Genomic DNA, 13,923 nt, shown 5'->3' with positions numbered 1-13,923 from the left:
AGTCTACATTTCCTAACATTCATTTTGCCATTAATTCAAAAATCCAGTGTGATCTGTGTATGTTTAGGAGTCTGACATCAGCCAGTGCTGCTCACAGAGATCTCATCTGATCATCATCCAGTCTGTCTGTGATTACATGAAGAAACAGAACAAACTTAAGGCAGACTAAATCCAGAAGAACTGTGGCCACAACTCCAAGATGCTTCAGAAACATTGCAAAGCTATAATCTGGATGGTGACATCAAATATTGATGTTTCTTCTGAAATAACTGGCTTAAAACTATTTTTGTGGTGAAAAATACTAACATGCATAAGACTTTTGCACAGTAGTGTTGTTATTACTTATGTAACGTTGTAATATTTATTAGCATAGCACTGTCCTCTGCATCTATGCTTACATAGATCAAATGGCTTACACTATATTTAATAACCAATTTCTGACATTCTGCTTAATATAAGTAACATTGCAACTTCATGTAAACTTACTCTCATTAGAGTACTAGAGGACTGTTAGGGTTAGTAAAATAATTTGAAATGTACTTACAAAGTGATTTATAGTCAGTTGAATGTCCATTAGAAGCGGACAGTCTATTAATATTCTGATGACTGCAAGATAGAAGGAGTTGGCTGGCAAGTTACTTATAGTTAGTAGAATTACTTAAATTGACATTTTTCGCTCTTTCTGCCTGTAGCTCAAAATTAGCCTGTGTGCATTCACACTTATTTTGCCAGTACGGGTCTCATTTATTCACATTTAAAGCTGAATTTTCAGCATCATTGCTTCAGGCTTCAGTGTTACATGATTCGTCAGAACATGCTGATTATTGATGTACTTACTGTTATTTTTGGTCATTTTAATGTGTCTTTGCTGAATGAAAATATCAGTAAAAAATGTCTGTTACTTTATTTGAGACAAGTCAAGTCACCTTTATTTATATAGCGCTTTAAACAAAATACATTGCGTCAAAGCAACTGAACAACATTCATTAGGAAAACAGTGTCAATAATGCAAAAATGATAGTTAAAGGCAGTTCATCATTGGATTCAGTGATGTCATCTCTGTTCAGTTAAATAGTGTCTGTGCATTTATTTGCAATCAAGTCAACGATATCGCTGTAGATGAAGTGTCCCCAACTAAGCAAGCCAGAGGCGACAGCGGCAAGGAACCAATCAATAATAATTTCAACACCATCAACATCAATTCCATGACAGTATTAAATCTAAATGAGTATTAAATCATTTAAATTAAATGAGTAGGTCCTGAAACGTTCAGAATGTCTATAAATGCTGTTCCCAATGCATCGTTTTCATTATCAACATGGATATTAAAATCACCAACTATTAAAACTTTATCTGCAGCCAGAACTAATTGGATGTAAAATCAGCAAACTCTTTAATAAAGTCTGTATGGTGCCCTGGTGGCCTGTATACAGACATGCCAATATACAATGTCAATTTTATTATCAAATGGTTCTCATCTTATACTAATGTTTCTTTCTCTTCTGGTGGTGTTGTTGGTTCATGTCAGAATGGATAGAGGAGCACTCGTCCGCCGGTGCTGCGATCGGCTCTTATGTGCCCAGTCATCTGGAGACATACAGAGACCCTCAGAGCAGTCCGTTGGCCCCTCAGGCCCCGGGCCCCAAGCGTGAGACTTCACTCACTTTCATTCCCATTTATAAGCAACCACCAAGAATATTGACTAAATAAGCATTGTCAGTGACAGAACAGAATAATTAATGACTCAGTGTATGTATGTGTGTGTATCTGAGCAGGAGGAAAGCCGTTCTTTACCCGTAATCCAGCCGAACTCAAGGGGACCTTCATAAGCACTAAGCTGCTGAAGAGCAGGCGAGGCTTTGGCTTTACTGTAGTCGGTGGTGATGAGCCGGATGAGTTCCTGCAGATCAAGAGTCTGGTGCTGGATGGACCGGCCGCTGTGGACGGAAAGATGGAAACAGGTCTGAACATCCTAACCAGACATGACACAATAACAGCTCTCTCTTCCATAATCATCAAAGTGTGTGTCACATGTTTCTTTAGCCCCTCCCACACTGAACTCAAAGCACCACCCCTCTTACATATTAATCCTCAAAATCGAGAGAGTTATTAACAAACACTGCATATCAAATTACTAAATCCACAAGGAGTTTTGATGTGTCGCATCATTTTTGCATTAATTGTGAGCAGAATCTGTGGGTTAAGGAATGATTTTCAATATTTAGTGAAAAATAACCATGGTTTTATTATAGTAAAACTGTAGTAAACCATGTTTTTTTGGCGTGTTGACTACCATTTGTATAACCACAGATTTACTACAAATAACATGGTTAAACTACGGTTAATATAGCAAAACCATGGTTAATTTGTGGTTATTATGGTTTAACTATATTAACCATGGTTTTTTGGTTTTATTTGTAGTAAAACCATGGTTAATTTTCTTAAGGGTGTATTTACTTTGAAGCAAACCATTTTAGCTAATCATCCCTGTGCAGCATTTTACTCTCTCTTCTGTAACACATCCTGAATGATACCTATATATATATATATATATATATATATATATATATATATATTATATACATACATACACACACATATATATATATATATATATAATGTTTTTTTTTTCTTTTTTAGCCAAGTATTCTTACATTTTTGGTTTCACCCCATAATTTTCATTAAGGTTTTATTTGTGATGCACATCAATTTGCACATGACTAGAGTGGTGCTGCTGTTTCTCTAACACGTGTGTGTGTGTGTGTGTGTCTCCCGCAGGTGATGTCATTTTCAGTGTGAATGACACCATAGTGCTGGGATACACTCATGCTCAGGTGGTGAAGATATTCCAGTCCATCCCCATCGGCTCCATTGTCCAGTTGGAGCTGTGCCGTGGCTACCCTCTGCCCTTTGACCCCGATGACCCTAACACCAGCCTGGTGACCTCAGTGGCCATTCTGGACAAAGAGCCCATCATAGTGAACAGTCAGGAAGGCTTGGAGCCCATCCCCGGCCTGGCAGTTCAGATGGCATCTGGTGGCAGGACCGTTGAGCCTGTTCCGTATGGCCCCAGTGCAGACAGCACTCTGATGACCACGGCCAACAGCTGTCTTGCTTACACCAGTGATGTGGTGACACTGGCATCCTCCATAGCCACGCAGCCCGAGCTGATCACGGTCCACATCGAGAAGGGCGACAAGGGCTTTGGCTTTACCATCGCAGACAGTCTGGCTGGTGGAGGGCAGAAGGTGAAGCAAATTGTGGATTACCCACGCTGCCGAGGGCTGAAGGAGGGAGACATCCTGTTAGAAGTCAACAAGAGGAACGTACAGGGCATGAGCCACAACCAGATTGTGGATCTCCTCAGCAAATGTCCACGAGGGAGTGAAGTTACTCTGTTGGTTCAAAGAGGTGAGCGCATGCATTTCCACAGACAGAATCAGCTTTACTGACCAGCATCGGGCTGTTTCGGTCCAATTAGGAATAAAAACAAAATAAATTAAATAAACCTGCAAAATGTACAATATAATATTACTGATTAATGAAAATACTTGCAGTGTATTTATACAGAGTTGAGCATTGTAGCCAATCGCAGCCAATCAGAGGTCTTTTAATGTGTCACCAGTTTCTACACATTATTATTAGTTATTAACTTGTGGACTATATGTAAACATATTTCATGTTAAATAGCTTGTTTAAGGCTGTACTATATAAAAAATGAGATGCAATTATTTCGTGAAAAGTATTCACATTTTGCGGATTTGGTAAGCTGTATGTAAACATGTATGAATGTATGTCTGTGTTGAGACATGCTGAAGTTGCATTTGGCCTCATACTATATTGCATACTTTGTCAGTGTCGTGCGCTTAATTAGTAGTCTCATAACCCGGGGTCGTGGTGGGGCGGGTTAAGAATTTGAACTTTTATGGGGGGGGGGGGGCGGGTTGGGGCGGGTCACTAAAAACTTAATTTTTTTAAATCCATGTATGTTGTGTGGAATTTAGTGGTGGAAATTTAGATTCTTTTCAAGAGATTTGATTATTTGTTTGATAGGGAGCCAGTGCAGTGTTGACAGGACCGGGCTAATATGGTCATACTTCCTGGTTCTAGTAAGAACTCTTGCTGCTGCATTTTGGACTAGCTGTAGTTTGTTTACTAAGCGTGCAGAACAACCACCCAATAAAGCATTACAATAATCTAACTTTGAGCTCATAAATGCATGGATTAACATTTCTGCATTTGACATTGAGAGCATAGGCCGTAATTTAGATATATTTTTAAGATGGAAAAATGCAGTTTTACAAATGCTAGAAATGTGGCTTTCTAAGGAAAGAATAGCACACCTAGGTTCCTAAGTGATGATGAAGAAATATTACACAAATATGCCACAGCAGGAGGCGAAAAAGAATGTCTTTTGTTGTCTTAAGTCAACGAACGTATTTACTTGTGACAAAAACTGATTTGGCTTTATTAAAGTATGCTCTCATTCATTTTGTTCTCGAACGAGATGTATCCGTTCATTCAACTCATTCACCTACGAGAAGATCGTATTCGTTCACTACATTCAACAAATCACATGCTCCGTCACATCTTGAGTAACTCTTTGACAGGATGAAACAGTTCCCAGAGCTGTTCACGAGCTGCGCATGCGCTGCTAATAGCGCCACGCTCACGCTTTTCCGCTCGCGCGCTGCTGTGGAGGGAGGACCTTCAGTGAACGAGAAATATGAGTCAATGGATTTGGTGAACTAGTGTCATTCCCTATAGCCTATATTAAATATTTGGAATATATATTTTCATATTTTATTAGGTTCTTTGATAAGGTTACAATACGAAGGTCTAAGCAGCAACGTAACTTCCGTGATGTCCCCGATGCACGGGGCGGGTCAAGAAATTGTACTTTATTTGCGGGGCGAGCTGGGGCGGGCCAAATAATTTCAGAAAAGTGGGACCCACAGGTTGGAAAAAAAGTCGATTGCTTAGCCCTTTGTTGTGATAAACAGTAAAGTGTGTCTAAGTGCAGATGTCAAAAGTCAAAAGCAGATCGTAAATGTATTTATTTCTTGTCTCATTGGTGTTTAGCACAGTTTCCGTTGCTAGCAATTGCTTGTTTTGTGTACTGTGTTGAGTTCTGTGTTATTATTTTCCTACACTGGCCTTCTGAACGGAAGAGGTGGAGGTACTGGTCTGCTTTTCTCTAATGATTGGAAATTTGTTCCTTTACCTTCTCTGGGTATTAGCAGCTCGTTTGAATCACATTCAGTCACTAATTTGTAGTTGTTTACCAAACCCCAGGACCACTTAGTAACTTAGGAAGAATTAGATGTACTGCTTTCAAACTTTCCTGAAGATGGTAGTAACCTAGTTATGCTTGGAGACTTTAGCATCCACCTAGATAAACCTGCAGACTTCCACACTCTGCTTGCCTCTTATGATCTCATCTGAGTGTCAACTACTGCTACTCACAAATCAGGCAACCAACTGGACCTTATTTATACACGACACTGCTCAACTGATAATGTACTGGTTACTCCACTGCACACCTCGGATCATTTCCTCCTCACTCTTAACCTCAACATAGTCCCTGACACATCACTTACCCCTCCACATGTCATCTTTCGACATAACCTATGCTCGCTCTCAATCCTCTCAGCTATCTGCTATGGTTTCATTTTAGTTTCCTCCCCTAAACAGTTAGCAACTCTTGATGTTAACAGTGTTACTGATACTTTCTGTTCCACTGTTACATCTTCATTAGACATTGTTTGCGCCTTTTCTTCCAGGCCAGGCTGTACCACCCTTTCTGACCCTTTGCTGTCTGATGTTCTCCACGAGCATCGTTATAAGCTCAGGGCTGCCAAAAGGGTGTGGCGCAAATAAAAAAAATTAAATACTACTGACCTTCATGTGTATCAGTCACTCCTCTCTTCCTTCTCTGCTAATGTCTCCACTGCTAAAAGGACATACTATCATAAAAAATGTACAATTCGTCTAACTCTTGCATGCTATTTAAAACATTTTCATCCCTCCTTTGTCCTCTTCCTCCCCCTCCTTCATCAACTCTAACAGCTGATGACTTTGCCACGCTCTTCATTAATAAAATGAGAAACTTCAGTGCACAATTTGCCACACCACAAACTGTCAAACACGTCTTACCAGCAAGCATATACTCGTTCACATCCTTCTCTTAACTCTTCACTCTTCAAGTCTCCAAACTCATCCTTTTCTAATCATCCTACTACTTGTCCGCTTGATCTTATTTCATCTCGTCTCCTTCAAGCCATTTCTCCTGCAGCTGTACCAGCACTTACTCACATCATTGAGACTGTCCTGCTCTCAGTTGTTGAAGCCTTAAGACTGGCAAGAGTGGTTTTCAAATCTTCAATACTTATCTTGCCGGATCTGTCCGCTGCTTTTGACACAGTGAACCACCAAATTCAGCTGTCAACCTTACTGGCAAAGGGCATCTCAAGGACTGCACTCCAGTGGTTTGAGTCTTATCTCACAGATAGGTCCTTGCAGATATCTTGGAGAGGTAAGGTATCCAAGTCACATCATCTCACTACTGGGTTGCCTCAGGGCTCTGTTCTTGGACCACTTCTCTTCTCTATCTACATGACATCACTAGGTTCTGTCATTCAGAAACAGGGCTTTTCATATCACTGCTATGCTGATGACACTCAACTCTACCTCTCATTCCATACAGATGATCCAATGATAGGTGCTCACATCTTGCTGGATGAAAGACCATCACCTTAAACTCATCTTTGCCAAGACAGAACTACTTGTGATTCCAGCAAACCCATTGTTTCACCACAATTTCACCATCAAGTTAGGCACGTCCAACTCCATAACTCCTTAAAAAATAGCCAGAAACCTTGAAGTTATGATTGATTATCAGCTAACTTTCTCAGATCACATTGCTAAAACTGTCCGGTCCTGCAGATTTGCTTTATTCAACATCAAGAAGATCAGGCCTTTCTTTCAAAACATCTTTCACAACTCCTTGTTCAAGCTCTTGTTCTGTCCAGACTGGACTATTGCAATGCTCTCTTGGTCTTCCAGCCAGTTCTATCAAACCTTTACAATTAATCCATAACGCGGCAGCAAGATAAATTTTTAGCAAGCTGAATACAATGCACGTCACACCTCTGTTTATCAATTTGCACTGGCTACCAATAGCTGCTCGCATAAAATTCAAGGCATTAATGTTTGACTACAAAGCCACCACTGGATCTGTGCCCCTTTACCTAAATTCATTACTTCAGACTTATGTGCGCTCTAGAAGCTTGCGTTCCGCAAGTGAACATTGCTTTATTGTTCATATCAAAGAGGCTGAAAATCACAAGATCACAGACTTTTATATAAAATTTTCCCTCCTTGTGGAATGACATACCCAACTCCATCTAAGCAGCTAAGTCCTTAAGCCGGGCATACAATGTGTGATTTCTGTGCGATTTCGGTAAGGTACCAACTCACACTGTACGAGTAGATCACATGCAATGTAAAGCCAAAGCTCACAATTTTTAAGCGTTCACTCTACGGTCCGATCGTCGAGTTGCGATTTGACTGCTCACTCTATACGTGGGGAATCAACAGGTAGAATCCCTCAGAACCCGGATGTTTGTGGATGTTTCAGAATGAACATGCTTTACCGGGATAAATGCACTGCTTTGGTGATATGCGCAATTCTGTGTGCTGAAATGTCCAAAAAAAAAAAAAGGCGTCGCTGTATCTGGACGCACAGGAGGCTCGGAAGACGTGGCCAATATGGTTTATCCATTTTGCAACACGAACTGGAGGTAAGCAGGTGTTTTCTTCCCTCTTTTATTTTTCTTTTTCTTGGCCATAACTCCACAAGTTTTCCCTCCATCACTTCAGTCCACACTACACGCCCTGTCACCATGGTTTTGTTTATGGTTTTGTGCATGCGCAGTGAGGGAAACGAGGAAAATCGGTTCGTAGCCCTGCTTCAATAGTGCGATACCTCACAAGAGGCGACCAAATTTCTGACATGTCAGAAATCCATCCGACCAACCGATTGCCGGTCGGGAGAGGTTAATCGCCTCTTGTTTCCCCTTGTACACTGCACGACAAACGACGCATGAAAATGCTGAAAATCGGTCCGACCCGAAATAGTCGCACGAGTAAGGATTCGGCTCAAAATCAGATGAAAATCGCAGTGTATGCCCGGAATTAGCCATCTTCAAGAATCTGCTAAAAACACATCTCTTGTATTTTTGACCCTCTAACTCTATATTTATTTACTAACTGTTTGTTTTCTTAAAAAAAAAACAACAACACTAGCTTATTTAATCTTTTTGTATTCTATCCATTTGTTTTATTTTTATTAATTATACAATTAACAAAAAAGTAAAAAAAAGGCCTCTAACACTAGCTTGCTCTATTCTTTTTCTGTTCTGTTTTCTTTATAATTATTATATAAAAAAAACCATTGCTATGTGTATGTAACAAGGAGGCTGAGGCGGTATTAATATCCATTTGCAGAAATTTATTAGGGAAAGATCTTAGAGACAGAATCGTTAAACCAGGCAGAGAGTCAGTACCATAATGGCAGTCCGATCTTTCAAAATACACAAGGGGAATCCACAAGGCAGAGACGAGTAGCCAGGCGAATGCGTCAAACACAAACATCAGTCCAATCAGGCAGTAAATCCAATGGGGCAATCCAAGAATCAGAAATGTGAAGACAGGCAGAATCATACACAAACAGGCAGGCAGGCAGGCAGGCAGAATAACAATGGGAAAAACGCTTGGTAAGACAGGTAAACTGGCAATACTTCGCAATGAGTAAACATGCTGTCTCATATTAAATAGTGTCAAACAGGAAACGAGTGTAGAAGCAGAGGGAGCGGTGAACAGTCAGTACTCAGGTGAGGGCTCCCTCTGCTGGTGCAGCATTACAGTGTTCTGCGTTAAGCTAACTGAGACTTGTTATAGCACTTGAATAGTATTGCTCTATTGCAAATATTGCAATTGCTTCCATTGTCCTCATTTGTAAGTCGCTTTGGATAAAGGTGTCTGCTTAATGTCTTAATGTAATGTAAATGTAAACTTCTGACAGCAACTGTATGTTAGCATTGCTTGGCAACGGTTAACCCTTGTGCATTGTTCAAATTCACTACCCTTTCGTTATGTTCGGGATGAAAACATCCACTCAAATAAACTGCTGTAAAAAATGTATCAAAATTAATATTTTTTTTCAATTTTTTTTTGCATAAATCTGTTAATCAACTTCAGTCCTGATCAAAACTACCAAATGTTTTTTAAAAATATCCAAGATTTTAACTCTTTAATTGCCAAGTTCATAAATGATGTCACTGATTTGGGGGGAAAAACACACACAAAATGACTTATTTTCAATATAAAAGTAATTGTGGCTGGATTTTTTTTTTACTCTTTATAACAGTCTTGGGCATGTCAAAGATTAGTAGCAACATTGGCTTTGATGCATTTTTAGTTTTTGTGCAGCATTAGATTTAATTTTTTTCTGCCTGATTTAATCATGCATTCTTGATTGTTTGTGGTTTTCCCTTTTGGAAAGAGGTAACATTTGTTATTTTTACAGTTGATCACTAGGTGGGACCATTAACCCTTTAGATAGGCCTGTGCAAAAAAAGCTTAGTTTCTGACTTGTATATGAAGCTATATGGAGTATAACAGCATATTATGTTGTGTGTGTATGTGTGTGTGTGTGTGAGAAAGAGAGAGAAAGAGTGTGTGAGAGAGACCTTTGCGCACTTACCTTGATGTATTTGAGAAAATCAAAATGTACACTTCAGCTCTCAGAACTACATGGAGTAAACAAAAGTGTATTTATGCACCTGCTGCCTTTTAATGGTGGTGAAAGTATTCGGTTGTTAAGTAATGACGTAAGAAGCGCTGTGTCCGGGTCCAGGCCTCAATTTTTATATATTTTTTTTATATTTATATTTTCATTGTGTGGCTATCTGGGACTTCGGTATGGAGTTAAAGTTTAATATTATAACTTTTCGCTAGTATTCTATCACATTGTGAGTTTATATTAGCACCTTTTGTTGTTTTCTTGTGGTAACTGATAGAGCATTTGGACACGGAAGCGCTGCTACGTGACGTCAGACTTAACAAGCGAATAGACTGAACAAAAGCAAAGTACGTGGATTTAAACACTTGCATGCCATCGTGCTGGTCATTTAATGGTGAGAAGAGCAGCAAGCAACACGAGAAAGGGCTTGACTTGTACCAAAGTTTTAGAAATGATTATGCAGCGTGACCCCTCCAGCGAGCTGCAGCTTATTTGAAGTTGGTATTGCATTTTGGTTCATAATACATTATGTATATATTATGTATCATTTTACAGGATTTTAAGGTTTTAAACTGGCTTTACCATCAAGAAAAGACGAGCATTTCACACATAGGCCATCCGTACTTTTCACCATCAAAAGGCAGCAGGTGCATAAACACACTTCTTTTTTTCACACTACATTTACTCCATGTAGTTCTGAGAGCATGAGGTGCATATTTGGATTTTTTCAGATACATCTAGGTAAGTGCACAAAGGTCTCTCTCACTCTCTCTCTCTCTCTCTCTCTCTCTCTCTCTCTCTCTCTCTCTCACACACACACACACACACACACGCACGCACGCACGCACGCACGCACGCACGCACACACACACACACACACACACACACACACACACACACACACACACACACACACACACACACACACACACTATCACACACTATGGCCGACAGCCATATCACCCTGGAGCCCAAGACCGGTTTCCCACTGAAGCTAAGCAGGGCTGAGCCTGGTCAGTACCTGGATGGGAGACTCCTGGGAAAACTAGGTTGCTGCTGGAAGAGGTGCTAGTGAGGCCAGCAGGGGATGCTCACCCTGTGGTCTGTGTGGGTCCTAGCACCCCAGTGTAGTGATGGGGACACTATACTGTCAACAAGCACCGTCCTTCGGATGAGATGTTAAACCGAGGTCTTGACTCTCTGTGGTCATTAAAAATCCCAGGATGTCTTTCGAAAAGAGTAGAGGTGTGACCTCAGCATCCTGGCTAAATTCACCCATTGGCCTCCGACCATCATGGCCTCCTAACAATCCCCATATCTGCTGATTGACTTCATCACTTTGTCTCCTCTCCACTAATAAGCTGGTGTGTGGTGGGCGTTCTGGCGCAATATGGCTGCCGTCGCATCATCCAGGTGGATGCTGCACACTGGTGGTGGTTGAGGAGATACCCCATGATGTAGAGCGCTTTGAGTGCCTAGAAAAGCACTATATAAATGTAATGAATTATTATTATTATTATTTGCTATTATACTCCATATAACTCCGTATACAAGTCAGAAACTAAGCATTTTTTTTGCACAAGCCTATCTAAAGGGTTAATGGTCCCACCTAGTGATTAACTGTAAAAATAACAATTTTTACCTCTTCCCAAAAGGGAAACCCCCAACCAATAAAGAATCTTTGACATGCCCAAAACTGTGATAAAAGGTAAAAACATATCCAGTCCACAATCACTTTTTATATTGAAAATATGTAATTTTGTGTGTTTTTTTTCCCAAATCAGTGACATCATTTATGAACTTGGTAATTAAAGAGTTAAAATCTTGGATTTTTTTTAAACATTTGGTAGTTTTGATCAGGACTGAGGTTGATTAATAGATTTATGCAAAATAATAAAAATATATATATATATATCTGATACATTTTTACAGCAGTTTAATTTAGTGGATGTTTTCATCCCCGAACATAACGAAAGGGTAGTGAATTTGCCCACAGTCTACCGTTGAGTTTTTGAAAAATTTCAAAGCATTTTCCCAAAATATGGGTCAAAATAAGATTTGTCACCAAAAATCATTCCATTAGCTCAAACACAGAGAAAGTTGTGGCCAAAATAAGACTCAACTTTACCCCCTAGTGGACGAAAACGTCCCCAACAACGCATACGGGTTAAAATATTGAGTTTAGGGCTGTCATGATAAAAAAATCCTCGATTGCATTTTGCTTGTGTCGATTAACCGCCAAAATACCAGATGTGGCACATTTCACAGATGAGAATCCATAAAACCCATTAATAGACCAATTTTAAAACAACTGGCGCCCTTTGCAGGCTTTATAATACATAATGTACATTAGTTGTATTGTTTATGATACAATATGTATTTTTACCAGTTTTGTTTAATAAAACCATATGATTACTTGCTTTTGATACTAAATTTGAGCTAATTATTTCCTCATTGCTATTATATATGTATTTTAAGTCATTGTAAAGGTTATTGTTCTCTTTGGTCTATTTTTATTACCACAAAAAAAATATATAATAATTCTCTCTCTCTCTCTGACAGCCCTAATTGAGTTTGCAATTGCAATTTCAAATAATTTCAATCTGATTGCGTTTCTGGGCTCGGCTGGCCTCCACTCAGACTCAAAAAAAAAAACCCTATATTTTCTGTCATTCTCATGCATCAGTGTTTGTCCAAAAGTTCTGTACATACAAACTGTACATAATTTCTGGGAATCGCTGTGTTAAACAGGCCAGAAACATGTCACTCATCTATATTTTCATTGATTTGACTAATACCACACGTTTGCTTTGATTTGTTCAAGTCTATAAAAGCCTGTAGGCTGTGATCGATCAGCAGGTATCTAGCAATATGGAGGATTGCTCTGAAGTATGCCTTCTGTCTTATTTCTGTCCATATTATAAACTGAATAAATTGATGTTCAGAGAGTTTTGTGAATTGTGTGTGTGCAGTGTTGGGAAATGTAATATCTTACATATTACAAGTTACACAATTTAAAATGTAATAAGTAGTGTAATTATTTCAGTTACTTTATTAAAATAATGTAACTGATTACATTTGATTACTTAATGATTTTCTTTTCTAAATTTCTAACATGTTTTTAACTGTTAAACAGTTAAAAAAATTAAACTGTTAAAAAATTAAAGCATATACACAAAACCAAACAGGAAACAAAACAGTTATAAGCATCTGTTCTATTCTGTGTCCTCAACTCCTGAAACATTTTGTGTCTCATATTTTTGAGCAGTCAATGCAATTTTGGGAAAGAAAGAAATCAATTCTATGTGTGTGTGTGTGTGTGTGTGTGTGTGAAAATATTCAGACGTAACTCCCTTTGTAATCTTTAACATTTCCATAAGTAACTGTAATTTAGTTTAACTTATTTTTCAGTAACTGTAACAGAATACATTTATATTTTATATTACGTTATATATTCAGTTATATATTTATATATATTCAGAATTACGTAATTCTGTTATAACTAGTTACTTCTCAACACTGTGTGTGTGTGTGTGTGTGTGTGTGTACCTGGTATTTACATAAGGAGGCAAATAAACACAGTAAGTGTTTACAATACAGTACAAATATGGTTGAGAATGAGATAAGCAAGATCAGTCTTGAATACTGGGTTGTGGTGTAAGGTTAGGGTAAGGAGAAACACAGTTTGTACAGTAGAAAAACCATTACACCTACGGAATGAACTCACAATACTTGTAAACTCAATGTGTGTGTGGGGGTGGGGGGGTTGCTGTTGAGAAATGCTGCTGCTCTAGGAATAGACACACATACACACACACACACACACACACACACTCACTCACACGGTCAGCCTTCGTTTGTTTCCATGACGATACTCATATTATTTCCTGTGTTTTGTCACATCCTTGTATTTATTTTTCATATTGCCTGTACATAATTTTGGCAAATTCATTAGTAGATCACACTATAAATGAAAGCATAATCGTTCACTTTATGTCCTCCATGTTTACTTCTGTATGACAGCTCGCTGAGCAAGTGTGGCCAAATCCACAGTTTCATGCATAATTAGTCTACATTTCCTCTTTTACCCCGAACATGGCTGTGTTATTTTTAGACTA

At 39.0% G+C, this 13,923-nt stretch overlaps 1 protein-coding gene across 8 annotated transcripts in view; it reads left to right on the top strand.

Moving 5' to 3' along the window:
- The window catches only part of LOC132115292 (membrane-associated guanylate kinase, WW and PDZ domain-containing protein 1-like), a 219,212-nt gene that overhangs the window by 137,998 nt on the left and 67,291 nt on the right, over positions 1-13,923 (top strand). For all 8 annotated transcript variants that reach the window (XM_059523668.1, XM_059523667.1, XM_059523669.1 and 5 more), the window contains exons 10-12: positions 1,529-1,648; positions 1,776-1,961; positions 2,779-3,411. In XM_059523668.1, the coding sequence (XP_059379651.1) occupies positions 1,529-1,648; positions 1,776-1,961; positions 2,779-3,411 (939 nt within the window). The remainder of the gene's footprint in view (positions 1-1,528; positions 1,649-1,775; positions 1,962-2,778; positions 3,412-13,923) is intronic.

The sequence above is a fragment of the Carassius carassius genome, chromosome 34, assembly GCF_963082965.1.
Source record: "Carassius carassius chromosome 34, fCarCar2.1, whole genome shotgun sequence".
NCBI lineage: Eukaryota > Metazoa > Chordata > Actinopteri > Cypriniformes > Cyprinidae > Carassius > Carassius carassius.
This window is presented reverse-complemented; position numbering and strand designations above follow the sequence as displayed.